The sequence below is a fragment of the Phaseolus vulgaris genome, chromosome 7 (genome assembly GCF_000499845.2).
Source record: "Phaseolus vulgaris cultivar G19833 chromosome 7, P. vulgaris v2.0, whole genome shotgun sequence".
In the NCBI taxonomy this organism is placed as follows: domain Eukaryota; kingdom Viridiplantae; phylum Streptophyta; class Magnoliopsida; order Fabales; family Fabaceae; genus Phaseolus; species Phaseolus vulgaris.
This window is the reverse complement of record NC_023753.2, coordinates 34,800,513-34,819,325: the sequence shown is the minus strand read 5'-3', so window position 1 is coordinate 34,819,325 and position 18,813 is coordinate 34,800,513. Positions and strand designations below refer to the sequence as shown.

The window sequence follows — 18,813 nt, the reverse complement described above, 5'->3', positions numbered from 1 at the left end:
TTGTATAAATGCTGTTAGCAATGAACCAAGATCAAATCGACTACTTTTATGCTAATTCACTAAACTTTCCTCCAAATAGTTAAAACGATACTTCGCAAACCTTAACGAATCATTACAGTCTAGACACTTTCATTCGTGAAAGTCAGTTTGATTCAACTCTGTTCATTCAATACGTACTTCTTGTTCATGAGCATAAAGATATTTCGAGCTGCGTTCTAGTATGAATACTAAACCCAAAAATTGGCATCAAGGGCACATTCCCTTGATTTTTATGTTACAGCCAGCAATAATTTGCATCCAAAATTCGTTTTATCAAAACCAAGTAGAGATAACAACCTCTAACTAGTGGCAGAATGACCTGCATCTTTGTAAAACTGGGGAAAGATGTAAAATAAATAAAAAACACTAAATCTGTAGTTGGTTGAATGCGCTTTAATCTTCAAGCTCAATAATCTTAACCACAGATGCATCACCAAGTTTCTGGCAAACAACTACCCGGTCGTGTGACTTTATAACTCCCAATGCTTTTCCATGATCAAGGGCAACCTTAAGTATAGACTCATTTGTTGCACTTGTTGACTCAGCCTGCAAGCATAGAGTATCATACATCATATGCAATAATGGGGTGCATGTTACTTACGATGCATAACATTATTGGACATTTTACACATGTCAGTCAAACTGTACCACATAGCATATCATTAATACAAATCCCATGTGGAGTGAAGAAGATTATTGTTGAAACCTTGGACTAAGTACACTCTACTTTGATATTCAGATTGAGCATCTAATGTCTACCCCAAAAAACAATCACAACAGAACAATGCCTATGAACTCAATAAACAACTATAATTGAGGAGAAATCCCAAAACAACTTACAGGATGTCGAGGATCTGCTAGCATAGGAAAGAGACCCCTCACAAGAAGTGATTGTCTTGCCTGTCACAAAATTGAATAAGTTTGGTAAACAAAGTTAGAAAATGTAAACCCAATGCGTTCTGGTGAATCAAATTTCCTAGAAAATGGTAATGGGGGTGCCCATATCCAAGAGTATAGTAAAACTTCCAATGACCAATATAATAAATGCTTGTATGTATTTACTTTACACAGGATAAAACAACTATGATATGCGGAGAATACTTAACAATAATTTAAACTATATTATAACAAATATTATTTTAAAAAATATTCAGTTGCATTAGATGTAAAATCTTACGAAGAATGATGTTGGCAGTTGAACTCGGAAATGACAAAATAAAAACAGAATAAATTGTTCCTAAATCACAATTTAATTAGCATTTCTTGGCACCCCAGGTATTTATATGTACACATTCAACCCAATAACAGTCAGATAATTAATAGAAATAAGCCGCAAAATTAAAATTCAACCTCAAAAGCTCCGCTAAAGCTCCACTTTAGCTGATTTGTCTTTAGGCGGGGTATCACGACAGATAGAACTGGCATTGTTGGCCTATATTTAGCAATCAATCTGGCAGGTACATATTACATTTTTAGATAGACAGTCTTGTGGATAAAAGTTAAATGAAAATGAAAGACAGAGAGAAATTAATACAAACATTTTTTAATGATAGTGTTTGTTAGCCAAGTCTAACCCCCCAATTTAGAGCAACTAGTTTGTTTTCCAAAAAAACTAAATATGAAAACAATGATATCTAGTTACTCAAAGAAACTCAAGTACCTTGCAGCCCTTCCAGATGAAGTGAAACAAATAATAATAGATGCCTTCACTTTAATTGCAGCTCGTACCTAACAAGTAAAGATTATCATGTAAAAATCTACTTTCAAAGATGAAATCAAATCAACCACCATATAAATAAAGTAAAAGAACAAGCATACTATAAAAGAAATGAGAAAAAAGTAAATGTAACTACCGCAGAGGATGCAATAGATTCCAAGTGGGACATGGGTTCTCCAACATACTTGACAGTCTTCTTGAAATAAAGGTCTTGATTGAAAACTTTCTCAGCCTACAAGGACATAAAATACAAGATAGAATTCAGCCAAAATTGAGACATTTCAAAGAGGAGAACATTTCGTATGATTGTAAGGAATTCCCAACAATGGGTTGCAGAATAAATGCCACACTGAGTTAAATACCAAAAGATAGAAAAGAAAAATCAGAAAAAAAAGGATATTAGGAATCCAGAATAGAAAACAAAAAGAAAATAACAATTTTGTTTCTGAATATAAATGAACAGTACAACTACAAAGATCTGACCTCCAAGGGTCAATGCTTCTCAGACAGTTTCCCTTTCCTACAACAGGGCTCATGCTCAGTTCTCAAAAACAGTATAAAACAGAATGCCACTCTCTTCTCCCCCACCAAGTTAAGCTTTACTCCTGTCCTTCCACCCTCTAACTTATTGTTCTCACTAACTACTGATATTTGATACCCTCTACTACTACTCGTTGATAATAACATACTTTTCATGCTTTAATTGAAGACTTTATACAAAAGCACCTTAAAATTCGAATTGGAACCGGAAATGAATGGATTTTTAACAATATACACAACCATTTTTTTTGGACAGAATACAGATAGAAAAGTAGCGTACACAGCATCTGTCTTCTTCATACTATGCACGCACCAAGTACACGACCAAGGGTAACTAAACCATTAACCACATTCATATCATTGATAAACTTGTGCATTAACATGATGTACAGTCAATGAATCTACACTAATATTCTGTCGGTTCACATCAACCAACCTACACAAAAGACTTTAATTGAGTCTGTTTTGCTTGTTTATCAAGGAAAATGAATATATTTATTAAAAAATATCTTATGTAAGAACTCATGTCATTCGGAGTATTTTATTGAAGGTGGACCAAGTCACAATCAAATCGTGGCGTTTGGCCTACTATGCTCTTAAATAAAAAGAGTTGCACCTTGACTATTAGCTATAACTTTTGGCTTAATTGTAAGTGTTTTGTGCAACAAATGGCATCAGAGCCAAGGTCACACTAGTTGTGTCGGGTCACAATTGAAGAGTTTGATTCCTAGTGGGACAATTGATTAGGGGAGATTGTTGCAAGTGGCATTAATTATCCCGTGATGGGGGTCACAATTGAAGAGTTTGATTCCTAATGGGACAATTGATGAGGGGAGATTGTTGCAAGTGGCATTAATTATCACGTGATGGAGGTCAGGTGGACCAAGCCACAATCAAATCATAGCGCTTGGACTATGATGCTCTTAAATAGAAAGAGTTGTGCCTTGACTATTAGTTACAGCTTTTAGCCTAGCGGTAAGTGCTAGATTCAACAACTTTTACTATATAGCACTTGACCCAACTCCTTGTTGGTCAAAACCCCCATGGTAGCCCTTTCCATGACACTAACAACCAGGTCCAATACCAATAGTTAAGTACTCAAGCTCTTGGGGAACCCACTCTTAAGCTAGGTACTAAGGGGGAAGAACCTAGCCCATATATACTCCATCGAGCATTATAGATATCGGATAACGGATCATCGACTGGGCCCAGGCTGATGTCGAGCGGGCCCAAGCCTAGGACGATGTCGAGTCGTCTGGCCCGGGCTAACGTCGAATTGAGCAGGCTCGGGCAGATGTCGAGTTGAGCAGGCCCAGGCTGATATCAAGCCGAGCGGGCCCGGGCCGATGTCGAGCTAAGTTACTCTGCGTCCAGGTTGAGTCGGCTTAGGCCCAGTTCGAGCCAAGTTAGCCTGTGTCCATATCAAAATGAATTTAATGTAATTGACAAAGTAAATTTAATCTAATTAACAAAGTGGATTTAATCTAGATTTAATCCATTTTAAATGGATTTAAAAAAATCCAATAAATTTGATCTAGTTAAAATGGATATGAATTTTAAATCCAATCAATTTATTTGGCTTTGGATTGGATCTAGATTGAATTTTAAAAAATCCAATTCATGACCACCCCTACCTCATAATACCCAAGATCCTATCACCCCCAATCCCAAACAGCACTCCCTGCCAAATAGGAAATTAGTTAGCTTAAGTCACAACAAGTCCCTTGCTGCCTTGGACTTAGATCTCCCCTTTTCCTAAACCTTTCCCCAAATACACCTTACAAGTTGTAGGAGTTGATCACTATCAATTACAAGAAAGCTATCAACCAAATTCAGGATTCACGAAGGTAATAGAGGTCAAACATATGGAGAAAGTATTTTGGTCAACACATCAATAGTTTCAAACAAATATAATGTATTGAACAAAATTAATGAGATGTGAAATAAACTTACCTCGGAACAAATTCTACCAACGGTAGAAATAGTCTCAACAGGATACAATCCACGTAAAGTCTCAGCACCCAGAAGTATAGCATCACTTCCTGTAAATTTGTTAACAGTTTCATGTACAAACACATCAAATAGTTCTAACTTAAACACAGTGAAGAAGCACTTATAAAAGAAACAACCATTCAGAAAGGGCAAGGGGATGGGACTTGGTTAAATACATGCAGAAGATCTTATCAATTAAGAAGCAAACTAATATTAACAAACAGCTTTAAGCACTAGAATAGAACTAACATAGAGAAATGACATCATTGTAAATTGAAAAGCAACTGAATATGCAAGAAAAGAGAAATATGTCCCAACTGTCTTTGATGAAGGAGGAGAAATGATAATGTATCTAATGTTACAGGAGAATACGCTACTAAGTATCCAATCCAAACAGCTTGTTACTAGTGGCTACCAATGTAACAAGTGGCATCATATGAAAACTTACCATCTAAAACAGCATTGGCAACATCAGTGGCTTCAGCACGAGTTGGTCTCAGGTTTTCAGTCATGCTATCCACAACACGTGTAAGCACAGCAGGCTTACCAGCCATATTGCACTTGTAAAGGGCAGATTTTTGAAATAAAAACACCTACAAAAGAAAATGGAAAATAATTAATACAGATATCTATGCACAAGTCAGTCTTAGAACTATTCAGCGCCCACTGAATGGGGATAGTAACAAAGATATAATTGTCTTAAGGACCAATAGCATAGGCAGCAATTCATTAAGCTGATTCAGCTAAAACATATTACATTTTCCTCACAGCATGCTCATTAAATTTTAAAGTTCCAATAGTCACATCTGGATTCTGGAACAACTTTGCAAATATTTAAGTATTACAATCAAGGAGTCATAAAGACTGAAACGAAAATCTGAAAGTGAAATTGTATTTCTCACTCTCTCAACATGAGAGGGAGTACATTCACATAGACTCATGTGAAGAATCTCGTGCAAGCTATACAAAGTGCTGACTAAGCACATATACAACAGAAATAATAGCTAGCCCAACTAACTGAGAAAGGGAAAGGTTCTCTTTCACAGAGAAGACTACAGTAGTATTGCACAACCGCAATAAATCAACAGATATAGTTGCAGAGAATATATCTCTAACACATATAGTCCAACCAAAACTAATCTTATTTTGTCATGATACTGCAACAAAAAACCACAAAACAAATTTTTAAAAAGAAATTTACCTTCTCTGGTGGAAGATCAATACCCAAATTTCCACGGGAAAGGATAATTCCGTCAGCTTCTTGTAAAATCTCATCAAAATGGGTCAATCCCTAAGAAACAAGACAGATGCAGATGTTCATATATAAACGAATTGACAAAGCCAATAATAATATAACTTCCGCAAAAAATGAAATTGTCACAGTACATTACAGTACACTGCCAATATATATATGCAAACTCACCTCAACATTTTCAATCTTTGCAAAAATTTGAGTCTGACTGATATCACCTAATTTTGAAAGGAATTCACGTGCCTGCATAACAGACATAAAATTTCATTAACAGAAAGCCTGAAAATAAAATATTTAAATACCAAAAATGAATTTGACTTTGATCAAATTGAAGGATTTTGAACTCATTACCTGGCGAACATCTTCAGCATGTCGAGTATATGACAATGACAGAAAATCAATTTTGTTTTTAACTCCCCATGTGCTTATAACCTGAAAACAAACAAACAAAATAAAGAAAAATAAACCCGAAACCTAAGAAGCTCGAGTATGGCTCTATAACATCGTGTCTTCAAGTTTGACATGTGTCTATCACCAACACGCATACAAAACCCATACGATACATGTTGAATTTAAAAAATGTTTTTCATGGCTTCGAGACTCATTAAACATGGTTCAATACAACATTAAGGAGGGCAAACAGTGACTTTTTTAAGAAGTTACAAAGTAAGAAACTGATGGTGTAAGTTTCTATCTCTCTTTTAAACTAACAAACCATCTATTTCACATTTACATTTTGTGTTTCCTCTTCTCTACTTAAATTTGTATTCAGCTTAATCTAACTTAGAGAGTGTTTTTTCAATGATGGTGATCAACAAGGGGTGAAATGTCTTAACTGAATTAGATTCTTTTCACTTATTGAATTTTAGATGGATGGATTGGATCCGTTTTAGAACTTGGAAATAATGTGTTCAGATTGCTATATTTGACTAACCATTTTATTGATGATTTTGAATATAATCTTGATTGTCAATTTAAATAATTCATAATAATGTTCAATATATATCTATATGCACACACAACTGTTTGCCGTATCCTATATTTTTAAAATTATAGGTGTTGCGTTGTCTGGTGTCTTTGTCCATGCTTCATGGTTCAAAACTAAGGAGATCCATTTCCTAGGCAAAGACAAACACTGCATGCGCAATGAAAAGTAAATTATTCAAACATTCCAATCAAAACCATAACTTACCTCCTTGTCTTTCTCAGTGAGAGTAGGCAAATCAATATGAATTTGAGAGGCATGCAAAGTGAACAGTGCCCCAGCCAATGTAGCTGAATTCTTTATAATGCAAACAACATCTTGCTCTTTGACTTCAGTTACCTGCAGAAAACATCATACATATAGAAGGTTGAATATTCCTTTTTATGCCTAAGGTCACACTTAGATTAAGAACACATCAATTCAGTAAATTTCAAGTACAAGAAATAACATTATGGACTAAAATAAATGGCTGGTGCATATTTTAAAATATATAAAATTAAAACTCATAACCCAAATGAAAAGGACCGATGTAAATCATTTGAATAGATATTAGAGAACACTGAAATAACAACAATAACAAGGGACCTATTAGAATAAATTTTGCATCTGGGTTCAAAATATTACCTCTAGCCAGACAGAAGTAGTTTCACTTCCTGTGAACAAGTATTGACCAATAAAAATGGTGTCTCCCTTCTTCACAGCCTATAAACAATAAGAATAAAGATAAACACTAAGGTTCATTGCCAACACAAAACAAATTATAAGTCACAGAAAATTTACAAGTAGGAAACAGAAAAATCAAAGTTAACTATTACAAAGATCTAGGCAAAAGTTAAATTGAACAAAGATAAAATTTATAGCTAATTCAAGGAAGTCAAATTAGAAGGGAAAAAGAAACTGAATCGAAGCATGAAGCACAGGCAGTAAAAGTGTACAAAGTTAGTTAGAAGAAACCATTTGAGTTACTATTACGTGGAAAAAATTCACGTGAGAGAAAGCCGCATCATATAACGACAACACAAAATATCAACATACCTTAGCCAACCCATCAAAATTGATTGGCAATATTTCAGAAGAAGCTTCGTGTCCCCGATCAGGAGTTAGAACAACCTGACCATTTGCCTCAAGAGAGATAGCTTTCTCACTTTTGTTAACAACCTGCATCTCTGCACCCACCGTGTCCAGCATGACCTGTCAAAATCAAATAACAAACTCTCAGCAAACATAAACCCCAACAGAAATGGAAAAAAAAAATACAAGAACACAGAAACCAAAGATTCCTGAAGCAGTTACTATAAAAGCTCCACTGCACCTTGACAAATCAGACAGTAAAGATATACACAAAAGTAGGTTTGAGTTTCTATTCTTTTAACCAAAGCAACCAACTATCAAAAGGGGAAAAAATGAAAAACTGATTTGTCGGCATAGCCCTCTTTCAGTCACATTTTCCCCATGAAACAAACTGAAGCCCCCGCTCTCTAACACCAAGGTAACAAAAGCCACTGTAAGAAACAACAGATAAGGAAGAAAACTCACAGCACAGAGCTTCTTAGTACTCTTGATAGCAACCTTCAAATTTTCCAAAGTCTCCTGATGATACTCAGGATCATGCCAAGAAAAGTCAAATCGAGCCACTGCACTCAACAACAATAAATATCAGACCATCCATAAAAAAAACAGAAAAAACCACACAACCCTCCACCAGTTTTTCAGCAAAACCTAATACCTTCACAATCTGAGAAAAAAAAAAGGGAAAAGGTGTGACAAAACATACCAGACATGCCAGCTTTAAGACAACTAGAAATAGTTTCAACGGATCTGGATTTAGGACCCAGAGTACCAACGATCTTTGTCATTGCGGGGAAAAAACTCTGTAAAAAAAAGTAACATTTTTATAAGATTTATAAAATAGATCCAAAAATTGAAAAGGAAAAGGTGAAGAAAAACTAACTTGCTTGGATGGCTCAAGGATGGAGACCATCCTAATGGGTTCCTCGAGAAGCAAGTGACTAGAAGGCATGTTTGAAGATCGATCGATGAACAATCTTGAACCGCAAGAAAACCTAAAGAAAACGAGAACGCGAGGAATACAGTTCGAGGATTGAACAGTGGCGGTGGTTTTCCCTGGAAGACCAGACCAAACCGAACGTTGTTCTAGAAAAAAAAAAGGAAAGAATGAATAGTTTGGAAGAATATGCTTTTGTCTTTGTTCCGTCTTAAATATATTGTTCTCTCACTCTTCCTTGCTTTCTTTGATTTTCAACTCTCGGAATTAGGGTGGTGTGAGAGTGTTTTGTTTCGTGTTTTATGTTTCACAGTGTGTGGTGATAAAAAAAGGGGGGAAATTGACACGTGGAGAGATGCCAGCTGTCGGAAGGGGCCCACCGCGTACAAGAACCGTGCTTTTCTTGCGATGACTACGGTCTTAGGTTGTTTTTTTCTAATTAATTTATTTATTTTATTTGTGTTTGTTTTTTTTAGATGAGAATGAGTGCTGCTAGGTTGGGAGCATATTAGGTGAAAGCAATGGTTAACGGGTGAGGCACGTGGTGCTTGAGGCTGCGTCAATGTGAAGGCACGTGACACGGTGGTGGAGTAGTTAGGTGACGCCACTGCAGACGGCGAGGAACGCATGGTGGTGTAGCGTGCTACGTTAGCTACCTTTTTCAGTTACTTTACTGTCAATGTTACCATCGACTTACCAACACTTCTTTAAGAGTTAAAAAAAAATAAGTACAAATGATTTAAATATCTACTTTTTTTTGGAGCAAAATTTGTTTTTCCCCTGCTCCAAACTTATGATTATATTACATAAATTATTAAAATTAGTCATTATAAAAAAAATTACATAATAAATAAATTTTAATGTAATTTATTGGTATTCCGGTACGTTCTTTATTACAAATATATTAAAAATTAAAAGTGTTATCTCTCAGTTTAAATCTTACTACAAATATTTATATACACTTAAAAAAAACATCAAATAAAAAATAATTTTAAAAAACAAAATAATTAGTTATTATTTAATTAAATTATAAATATTTTATTAACTAAATAAATTATTGATATTTAAATTAATTTTTATTATTAATAAAAATATATAAAATAATTTTAAAATTTATATATAGTAAAGATTTTAATTACTTACTATCTTATATTTTAAATTATTTTTTATTAATTTTTTGGAAATTAATTTAAAATTTAAAATGTTAGGAGATAAAATTTTGATAACTAATTTAAAAACTATTTTATAAAATTTTATTAATAATAAAAACTATTTTATATATAAATAATTTTTTAAATTTTAAATTAGTATCTAATTTAATTAATATAGTGATTAATTATATTTTATTTCTAAAATTAATTTTTATTTAATAATAAATTACTCACACAAATTAGTCACATTCTAAACCTGATATGTTATTAACCTTGAAAAAATGACAAATGTTAAACATCACATTTCTCAACAAAATTTAAAAATCTATTATAAATACAATTTCATCTCCTTATTGTTTTCCCCATGTTTTATAAATTCATCGTAATATTTAATAGGGATATAAAGCCCCCTCCTTATCTATTAAAACAGACATGAGTTAATAATTATTTCTAAAATAAAAATTGTCATTGAATCTATCAAGGTATTGGTTTTGTTAAACTATAACTGAATCACTATTAATAAAACAATAATAATTAAATAATATATAAAACAACCTTAGAGAGATATAATATCACAATATAATAATAATAAATCTAAAAATAAAAACATTATTTACATTTTTAAAATTCAAAATACGCATAGAAGTGATAGGTGTCGTAATATTTAGAATTAAGGTTCAATAACATTCTTTAAAAACGACAAGTTTTTTGGAAAAAAAATACATTTTCTTAAACTTTTTTATGTTTAAGGAAAAAAACTCCAAATAATATTGTATTGACTTTTTTATTAATTTTATTTTCTAGAAAAAAAAAATCTGGAAACCTGCTGTGAATTGATTTTTCCAAAATTCTATTGGATACATAGTTCAAAGACTAGTTATCTTGTTAAAATGAAATAGATATTAAAAAAAATCAGTTGGTTTTTGGTTGAACTAATTCATGTAGTTCATTATTACACCCTTGTCAATAGAATCAGCTACTGAGGATGTATTTTCTAAAAAAAGTTCAAATATTTTATTTCTTTTCAAAATAATGTCTCTCATGGTAGTAGATGATATCATAAAAGCTTCAATAAAAAATTGATTACGATATACAATTTAGTGAGTAGTCTTTATTTTCACATTAAAATAAAACGATATTAATGAAAAATGAAATAATTTATTCAAGTTGATGAATTCATTAAGTAAAACTTATGAATTATATATATATATATTTAAATAAGTGGTTTATGAAAGATGTATCACATGGAATACCAACTAAAAGAGAAAAGTACATATAAACAAATTTATCACCCAAACAAATTTGATCATACATATTTTATCTTTGGTGATTCAATTTGCATTCATAATATTTGTTTATTCATAAAACCACACAAACTTCACATCATTTTCAAAGTTTCGGTTATTTATTAATTATTAAGGAAAAACACAATACCCTGTAATTTTGATTAAATGTTAAAAACTACAAAACATATAACATGAATCATGCACCATCTATAAGACGAATGGTTTTGACAACAAATACTGTAAGACCAAGTGTTTTGTCTATCGAACTGTACAACACAACGCAATTTTTCTTTACATCTAATAAAACACTTATGATGAAGACATGCTTACAAGATAAAGCGACACACGCATAAGCTAAGTTAATATTGTACTACTAGTGTGTTTTTATGATTGTAGAAAAATATTTGTTGCCTCTATTTAACTAAAGATATCTCTTAAAGCACAAGCTAAAATTACTTTATTCGTCAATCTCCTAACACGTAGATCATTTTAGTCATGACTCAGTTATCTGCCATCTATAATATAAATAAAATGAATAATAGTATGTGGAGGGAAGAGAAAAGAAACATAATGGAATAAAGACAATAAGCATGACAAACAAAGAGAAGAAAAAATTAAGAGAAAGATTCTAAGGAAGGATGGCGAGGAAGACTCAAAGCTTTAAAAGTTGAGATTAGAGGATTATTTACATATTTTATAAATGATTGGATATGCATGTCGTGGTTGTTTTGTTGTCTATAATGGTGAGTTTAGTATTGGGCTTGCTATAATCATAACTCATGAATTAAAATTAACTTATACATTTTCCAACTTTTAAGCAGGTTATCTCCTTTGACTTTTTAACAAAAATTTAGGTGGACATGTCCAAGTTATTGTTAAGAAGTTAATTTAACAATGGCCTATATCAAATGCTTCATTTGAAGATGGTATATTAGGGATGCAATTCAATATTATTTTATAGACAATCAAATACTTCATTTGAAAATGGTATATTAGGGATGCAATTCAAGACTATTTTATAGCTACAATTGTCTAAATAATATGTCGTTAGTGCATTACCTTTACAAGTTTCATTTGAGAAAGTGATTAATTTATTTATGACTTATCTTTCCTTATCACTACCATAAAGATCAATTTTTTTCTTTATTGATTTATTTTATACCTAAATTTTGTAGATACTAGCCTCAATTATAATTATCCATATATAATAACAATTGAGGATATTATGCTTTCTAAAAAATCAATTACTTATTTTAAAAGAAGTGAATCCAAGAGTTATTTTGACTGCTCATTTAGAAAATATTTAGATATTAAATGGAAGTGAGGTATAACAAAAGATATTTTTTTTGCTTAACGACTTCTTTTATATACTTTTTTACCAAACATGTTGTTTCATGTCTCTCTAATTTTCAGGCTACTACCGTGAAAATAAAGACTTTAAGATTGTGTGGGTATATTATTATATGCCCCTCACAATTGAAAGTATAAAGTATCCTTTATGGTCATCGATTTTATGTATTTTGTTGTCATGCATTTTATCTGTCCTTTTTTATTAGTTTTGTTCTTATGTTTAACTTGTAGATGTTTATACCAGGTTTATACTCACTTAGACTAAATAATTTGTTAGATCATTGGTTTGTGTGCCACTCTCCAATTTCATTCCTTCTTTGTCTTTAAAGAGGGTAATAAATGACTTTCTTAACAATATATGTGAAAAGTTCCATTTCCTTATTAGATGGTGGTGGGACATAAGTGGGATGCATCTTGTTGTTAGCATTAATCATACATTCTTTGTAAAGTTTGGATACTCTTCTTTCATGTAATGTAATTGCATATGCCCATGAACTTTCAATAAATTTTTCTTATAAAAGAGGACACAAAATTTAGGGATCTCAATGACTCCAATTTTTAGAAAGCATCTCCTTCCTAAAACATGTTTTAGTTAACTCACATTTCCTTGTCATGAAACCCTAGGTTTTAAAGCTTGTGTTCTTAGGTTTTATTTTTGAGAAATGCTACATTTACTCGGTGAATAATGATAACAAATCTTAAAGTGTTGGTTTTGTATTTTTTTAGTGGCATGTTTAACAAGGTGAAGGTTATTTGTATTAGTGTCTTGTGTAACTTAGTTGTACATAAAGTGATATTTTTAGTTGTGGTTAGAATGGTTAAAAGTACATATATAATAGAATGTGTTATTTTTTACGATGATTATGATGCCATGTTTTTTTATGATAAGTATAAATTTAACCATTATAAAAAGTAGGACAAAAATCATAAATATTTTATAATGTTTTGCTATGACTTTTCCATGATATTTGTCCAACGGCATAAATTTTTTAGACCTTTCTATATCACGTGTGCATCTATATGACATAAAAAAAGTTCATTTTAATAATTATATAAGATCTTTCCTAATAAATAATTTTTTTCAATAAAAAAAATAAAGTGACATTAATTATACATATACGATCTGTTAAGAAAGATACATGTTTTGAGTGAGGAAATAATGGAGAATATATTCTTAAAGTGTTACAAAATTAAGTTAAATACTCTTGAAGTAATTTTTTTTGTATAAATTACTTAAATTTAAGAAGACAAATTAATTACTAATTGATACAATAAAACCAGAGAAGACACATGCTCATTGACAATGATTTCATTACATTATTAAATTGTTAATCTTATTTTTGCAATGAGTTTAACAATAGAAACAAAGCTGTTTTAGAATTTATAAGGATTATAGATATTTTCTTACAAGAATTAAAACTGAGAGCAAGAATAATTAAAAATATTTATTTATTTAAAAATGATATATATTTTTCATACCAAACACATGAGGTTGGCCCAAACAAACAGATTTGAGTTGGATAAGCATGGCCCGTCACCGGCAGATCCAAATTCCCCACACTCCAGGACTAGCAAAAGCGCGTGTAATGCACTCGTTTTTGGCACTTAACGGGACCGTCACCCGCGTGACGGCAGATACCAGACCCACTCACGGAAGGCACGCTCCGTCAAACCCTCCCACACACACCTTCTCTCAACGCCCCATTCTCTTTCCCTAACGTCCCCGACGACGCCGTAACGTCCTCCACACCCTTATGGCCTCTTGCGACGACGACGACGACTTCTCTCTCCTCCGTGACGATAACCACCACCTCCACCAACCTTACGCGCCGCACCACCACTTCTCCCCCTCCGCCGTCGCCGTCGCTCCTGTCCCACCCAAATCCGTCGCCGACGACGCCGAGGACTACGGAAACCCCTTCGACGACGATGGCGGCAGTGAGAAGCGCAAGGACCGCGAGGAGATCGGCGAGGGAGCTGCGTCGTACGGATTCAACAAGAGATCTAAGGCTCCGCCGTCGAGCACAGGCAGCGCCGAGTACCGGAAGGACAGGGAGGAGTGGAGCGACACAGCGATCGTGTGCCTCCTCGAGGCGTACACGGAGAAGTTCACACAGCTGAATCGGGGAAACCTGAGAGGAAGAGATTGGGAGGAGGTTGCGTTGGTGGTGAGCGGACGGTGCGAGAACCAATCGAAGAGCGTGGAACAGTGTAAGAACAAGGTCGATAACCTAAAGAAGAGGTACAAATTGGAGCGACATAGAATGAGCAGTGGCTGCATTTCCACCAGTCACTGGCCTTGGTTCAAACAATTGGAGCAGATTGTCGGGAATTCTCTTCCGGCGAAATTTCCCGATGAGGATAAAGCGGTTGTTTCTGCCGGAACTTCGCCCAGACAATCGAAGAGGTATTATACTCAGCATTCTGCACCGTAATATTTAATATTTCTCTCATTACTTTTGCAAACGAGTATTAGTAGTTCACATTGATAGTTATTGCGTTATTATGTTCACCAGGATTTGTTTATTTGTTTTCTGTTTTGGTTTGGTGCTCTAGTGCCTGAATCTGTTCGTTGGCTGCATTGTAAATACATAGTTTAATCTAGATGCTTGAAGATTGGAATATTGAATAGCTTTATGATATTACTTTGCAGTTCAACTGTGCAGCATGGTATAGTCAGTAGAGTGTACAATGTTTGCTTTTGCATCATGTAGGTTTTTGTCATGTTTTTCGTGGACTAGACCTTAGAATTGGTTCTTGTAATAAATAGGGGTGTGTGGTTTGACTGAATCAGAAAACTTGTTTTCTTTGGAGGTATTGCTGCATTTTAACAAGGGTCATTCTGTATTCACTGACACGCTTTTAGTTTAGAAATATCATGTCAACTCAAAATGGTTATGGCGTTACTTCAGTTATCTGTACTGTGTTATTATCTCGATGTAGTATCCGATGGTAAATTATTTAGTGTATTGTTGTTATGCAATGTTTCACCGTGCTTTATGTCCACCAAGGATTTGTCCATTTTTGTTTCTTAGATGTACCTTCCTTATCCTTGTACTTAATTTGTACAGACGGTTACAACTTTTAATAATGAATTACTAGTTTACTTTTTACTACAGGAGTGCACATATTACAGTTTGTAGAATCTTAACATTAAACGGTATTGATTTTTTGTTATGTTATTTAAGTATTAGTTTGGGCTTCAGAATAGGATTTTGGAATTAGTATGGGTCTATGGTTTAACTGATGCTAAAAATTTGAAGTTCTCCAGTGTTGTTGCAAATAAGCTAATGCTATCTTCACTGGCACACTTCTGAATCTCAAATCATATGCGGATGACATTTCCAATTTATAATGTGGGTGGTGTTACTAGGAAGCGGGTTTTTATGCTGAATCTCATTCAATATGAATTGTTTTTCCCTTTTCTTTTCCTGATTTTTGTGATAGTGTCAAATGAATGTTAAATTTCCCCTGCTTTATTCCTAGATATGGAGTGGCAACACCCAGTACTGGTGGTCAAGCGAATAGCATGAGGTCAAAAGCACTGACAAACCTTAGATGGCGGAGGGTAGTCTTCAAAATTAGTGGAGCAGCTCTTACTGGATCTGATACCTGCAACATTGACCCTAAGGTTTGTGGTTTGGTTCCAATATGTGGGAAGTTTTATAACATTATTTGACTCATGACCTAAGGTCTTACGGTGTAGTAATTGTTATCTAGATATTGTGACTTATTACATTTGTTTGTTTAAACTAATTATCAGGTGGCTATGTTAGTTTCAAGAGAAGTTGCCATAGCTTCCCGCCTTGGTGTTGAGGTATCAGTTGTCTTGATTGTTCTCTGGGGTCTGTTATTCTGTCACCCTTTCAGTTTAGCTGAAGTATCTTGTGATATTTCAGGTGGCTATTGTTGTTGGAGGTCGTAATTTCTTCTCTGGAGATGCATGGGTAACTGCGACAGGTTTAGAAAGATGTACTGCATACCAAGTTGGGTAAGGTTAATCACCAAATTTTCTATGCAAGTTCGATTTACACCTTTGTAATTTTACTAGAGATCAATCCCAAAGAAAATAAATTGAAAATAGATTTAGGTATCCGTGCAACCATCCATATCCTGATAAAAAAAAATAGATGATCCCAACCAAAGAATATATGTTTGTGAAGTGGGATAGAAAGTACCTTGGTGGTGGTGCTGGAGAACGCTATATCTGTGAACTGAACTTTGACTTGACTAGTATGGGGTATTGGTTGTGTCAATGTAGAGCACATTGACACAGGTCATAAGGCTATAAAGGTTAGAGGACAAAGATTCTTCTCATTTTAGAAAACTAAATTGGAAATCTGATATTTGAAGATCTGAATGGGGCTATGGTCAGACTCACCATGGGAATTTTTGGTCCAGTTTTTTGTGTGATGATATTTATCATTTTTAACTGTATGTGCCTCTGCCGACTGTATAAACCCATTTTTCCCCTTTCTAGAGTTGCACTTCCGACCTTCCATTTAGTTGCATATTCAATTATGGGGAAGTTTTGATCTATGATGAATGAATTTATATTGAAATATGCTTAACAATTATTTCTTTTGTAACAGTTTAAGCTGCCATCTTATGTTATTCTCATATTTGATTTCTCTGTTTCTTTTTCTTGAAAAACAAATGTCTTTTGATGCTTTAACTTTGAGACATTCTATTATGCTTTGCCAAGTATCTTCTTGATACCTTGCACATGGGTGATGGCCATCACTTTGTTGCTTAGGTACATATGCTGCCATGAGATATTTTTAATCTGGTTAATACATTAGCTTTCAAAGTGATTTACTTTTGTTTCTACTTTTCTTTAAAATATTGACCTGAATAAGTACGGTTTTCTTGACCTTGAATTTTCCAGCATGATGGCAACAGTGATGAATTCAATATTGCTCCAATCAACTCTAGAGAAGATGGGTGTTCAGACTCGTGTACAAACTTCAATTGCCATGCAGGAGTTTGCTGAACCATACAATAGGCAGCGGGCGATCAGACATCTTGAGAAAGGAAGAGTTGTTATATTTGGTGGCATCAGTTTTGGTGCTGGCAATCCACTTTTCTCAACTGACATAGCTGCAGCTCTTCGTGCTTCAGAGCGTATGCTGTTGTCCTTTGTTTTTAAAATAATTTTCTAATTACCTTTTTTCCCACTTTATCTGTAGTTTATGCAAAGGGCAACACATGCATCTTTGTTTTTGGTTTTTGGCTTTTGGTTTTGCTAGCATCAGCATATATCTCCTTCAACCTTGCAGTTAATGCTGAAGCGGTCCTCAAGGGTACTAATGTAGATGGTGTGTATGACTGCAACTCACGAGATAACAATTTCACTTTTGAGCACATATCCTTCAGAGAGCTGGGGTCAAGAGGAGTCACCTCTATGGATGCGTCAGCGCTGACATTCTGCAAGGGAAATGCCATTCCTGGTTAGTAAGTTCTTGCATTTGATCTTTTTATGAGCGTCTTTCAGGTTTCAGTGCCTTTGGTTTTTGCATTGACAATGGGTTCCAAAATGGTCCCTGTTGCATGCTTAAACTCTGCTAGGCACTGTTTCTGCAAGAAAAACTGTTGGTCCTTTGGTGGTTCTCCTCCTAGAGTTAATATTTTTGCTTTTATGTTTAGGTTTATGAGTCTCCAATGAAGTTATCGATAAAGTGGTCATTTTATTACATATTTTATTTGACAAATTTCTGTGGCCATTTTCTTATACAGTCGTGGTTTTTAATCTACTGGAGCCTGGGAACATCTCTAAAGCTTTATGTGGAGAACAAGTTGGCACACTAATTGATGAAACTGGAGCAGTAAGCTAACAGTTAATTCAGCCTATTCAATTATTGTTAGTCACACTGGAGCCATCAAGTTGAGTGGGATATTTGCTATGACTAAGATTCTTTAAGAAGAAAATATCAAATCAAGACAGATTCTGTGGCCAAGATTGTGGAAATTGTACTTCGGAACTGTAATCACAAATTCCCTTTCACTAATTTTAGGTGGTGGTTGTAATTTTAATAAGCTTATGTAAAAAGAAAAAAGAGAGATGTTTTTGTATATTATTCCTAGGTGATTGTAGCATAGTAATGAATTAGCAGTAGTCCTCCTCCTTTGTAGTAAATGTAAACAGATGCAGAGTAATTCAACTTTATTTATTAGTGCAACATTATTAATCATTTCCCCTTTGTGTCAAGAGATGAAAAATAAGAACAAATGTAAGTAACTTTTATTTTGGTTCAAGGAGTTCCTATTCCTTAGGGAAAGCTCACGAAAGAAGGATGTGGACTGCAGAATTTGAATTCAAACGCTTCCATAGCATGTCTAATAGCTTTACTAAGTGAGAGCTATTTCATTTTATAATTAAAATGAGATTTTCAAGAAAGAGTTCAAGTCTTTCGTGGCTTGAATATTATATATGATCTCAATATGAAACGTGAAATCTTAAGGTTTGAATTCACACATGTTTAATGTTTTTAAGGTA

The 18,813-nt window shown here is 33.8% G+C and overlaps 2 protein-coding genes across 2 annotated transcripts; one reads left to right on the top strand and one right to left on the bottom strand.

Moving 5' to 3' along the window:
• Positions 1-127: 127 nt before the first annotated feature.
• On the bottom strand, positions 128-8,844 carry LOC137830303 (pyruvate kinase 1, cytosolic). Its single transcript, XM_068637566.1, has 16 exons — positions 8,477-8,844; positions 8,300-8,396; positions 8,062-8,159; positions 7,561-7,716; positions 7,150-7,227; positions 6,733-6,864; positions 5,892-5,972; positions 5,712-5,783; positions 5,490-5,579; positions 4,737-4,881; positions 4,250-4,338; positions 1,893-1,988; positions 1,700-1,767; positions 1,390-1,489; positions 880-939; positions 128-585 (listed from the first exon to the last, which is right to left on the bottom strand). Exons 1-16 carry the CDS (start codon positions 8,543-8,545, stop codon positions 433-435), a joined length of 1,584 nt encoding a protein of 527 aa, XP_068493667.1. The 5' UTR covers positions 8,546-8,844; the 3' UTR covers positions 128-432.
• A 4,955-nt stretch (positions 8,845-13,799) lies between these two features.
• Positions 13,800-18,508, top strand: LOC137830302 (uncharacterized). The gene is made up of 7 exons (XM_068637565.1): positions 13,800-14,724; positions 15,804-15,948; positions 16,081-16,134; positions 16,217-16,308; positions 17,206-17,441; positions 17,597-17,767; positions 18,054-18,508. The coding sequence occupies exons 1-7, from the start codon at positions 14,072-14,074 to the stop codon at positions 18,149-18,151; spliced, it is 1,449 nt and encodes a 482-aa protein (XP_068493666.1). The 5' UTR covers positions 13,800-14,071; the 3' UTR covers positions 18,152-18,508.
• Positions 18,509-18,813: the final 305 nt, after the last annotated feature.

Bases quoted from the DNA above. Each gene is read 5' to 3' on its own strand.
- LOC137830303 (XM_068637566.1), bottom strand. From the start codon at position 8,545: ATGCCTTCTAGTCACTTGCTTCTCGAGGAACCCATTAGGATGGTCTCC. The intron at 6,865-7,149 runs GTAATATTTTGA...TGTTTTCTGCAG, and splicing joins CTACTTCTGTCTGGCTAGAG to GTAACTGAAGTCAAAGAGCA. The intron at 5,580-5,711 runs GTGAGTTTGCAT...CTTGTTTCTTAG, and splicing joins CAAAGATTGAAAATGTTGAG to GGATTGACCCATTTTGATGA.
- LOC137830302 (XM_068637565.1), top strand. From the start codon at position 14,072: ATGGCCTCTTGCGACGACGACGACGACTTCTCTCTCCTCCGTGACGAT. The intron at 17,442-17,596 runs GTATGCTGTTGT...TCAACCTTGCAG, and splicing joins AGCTCTTCGTGCTTCAGAGC to TTAATGCTGAAGCGGTCCTC. The intron at 17,768-18,053 runs GTTAGTAAGTTC...TTTCTTATACAG, and splicing joins CAAGGGAAATGCCATTCCTG to TCGTGGTTTTTAATCTACTG.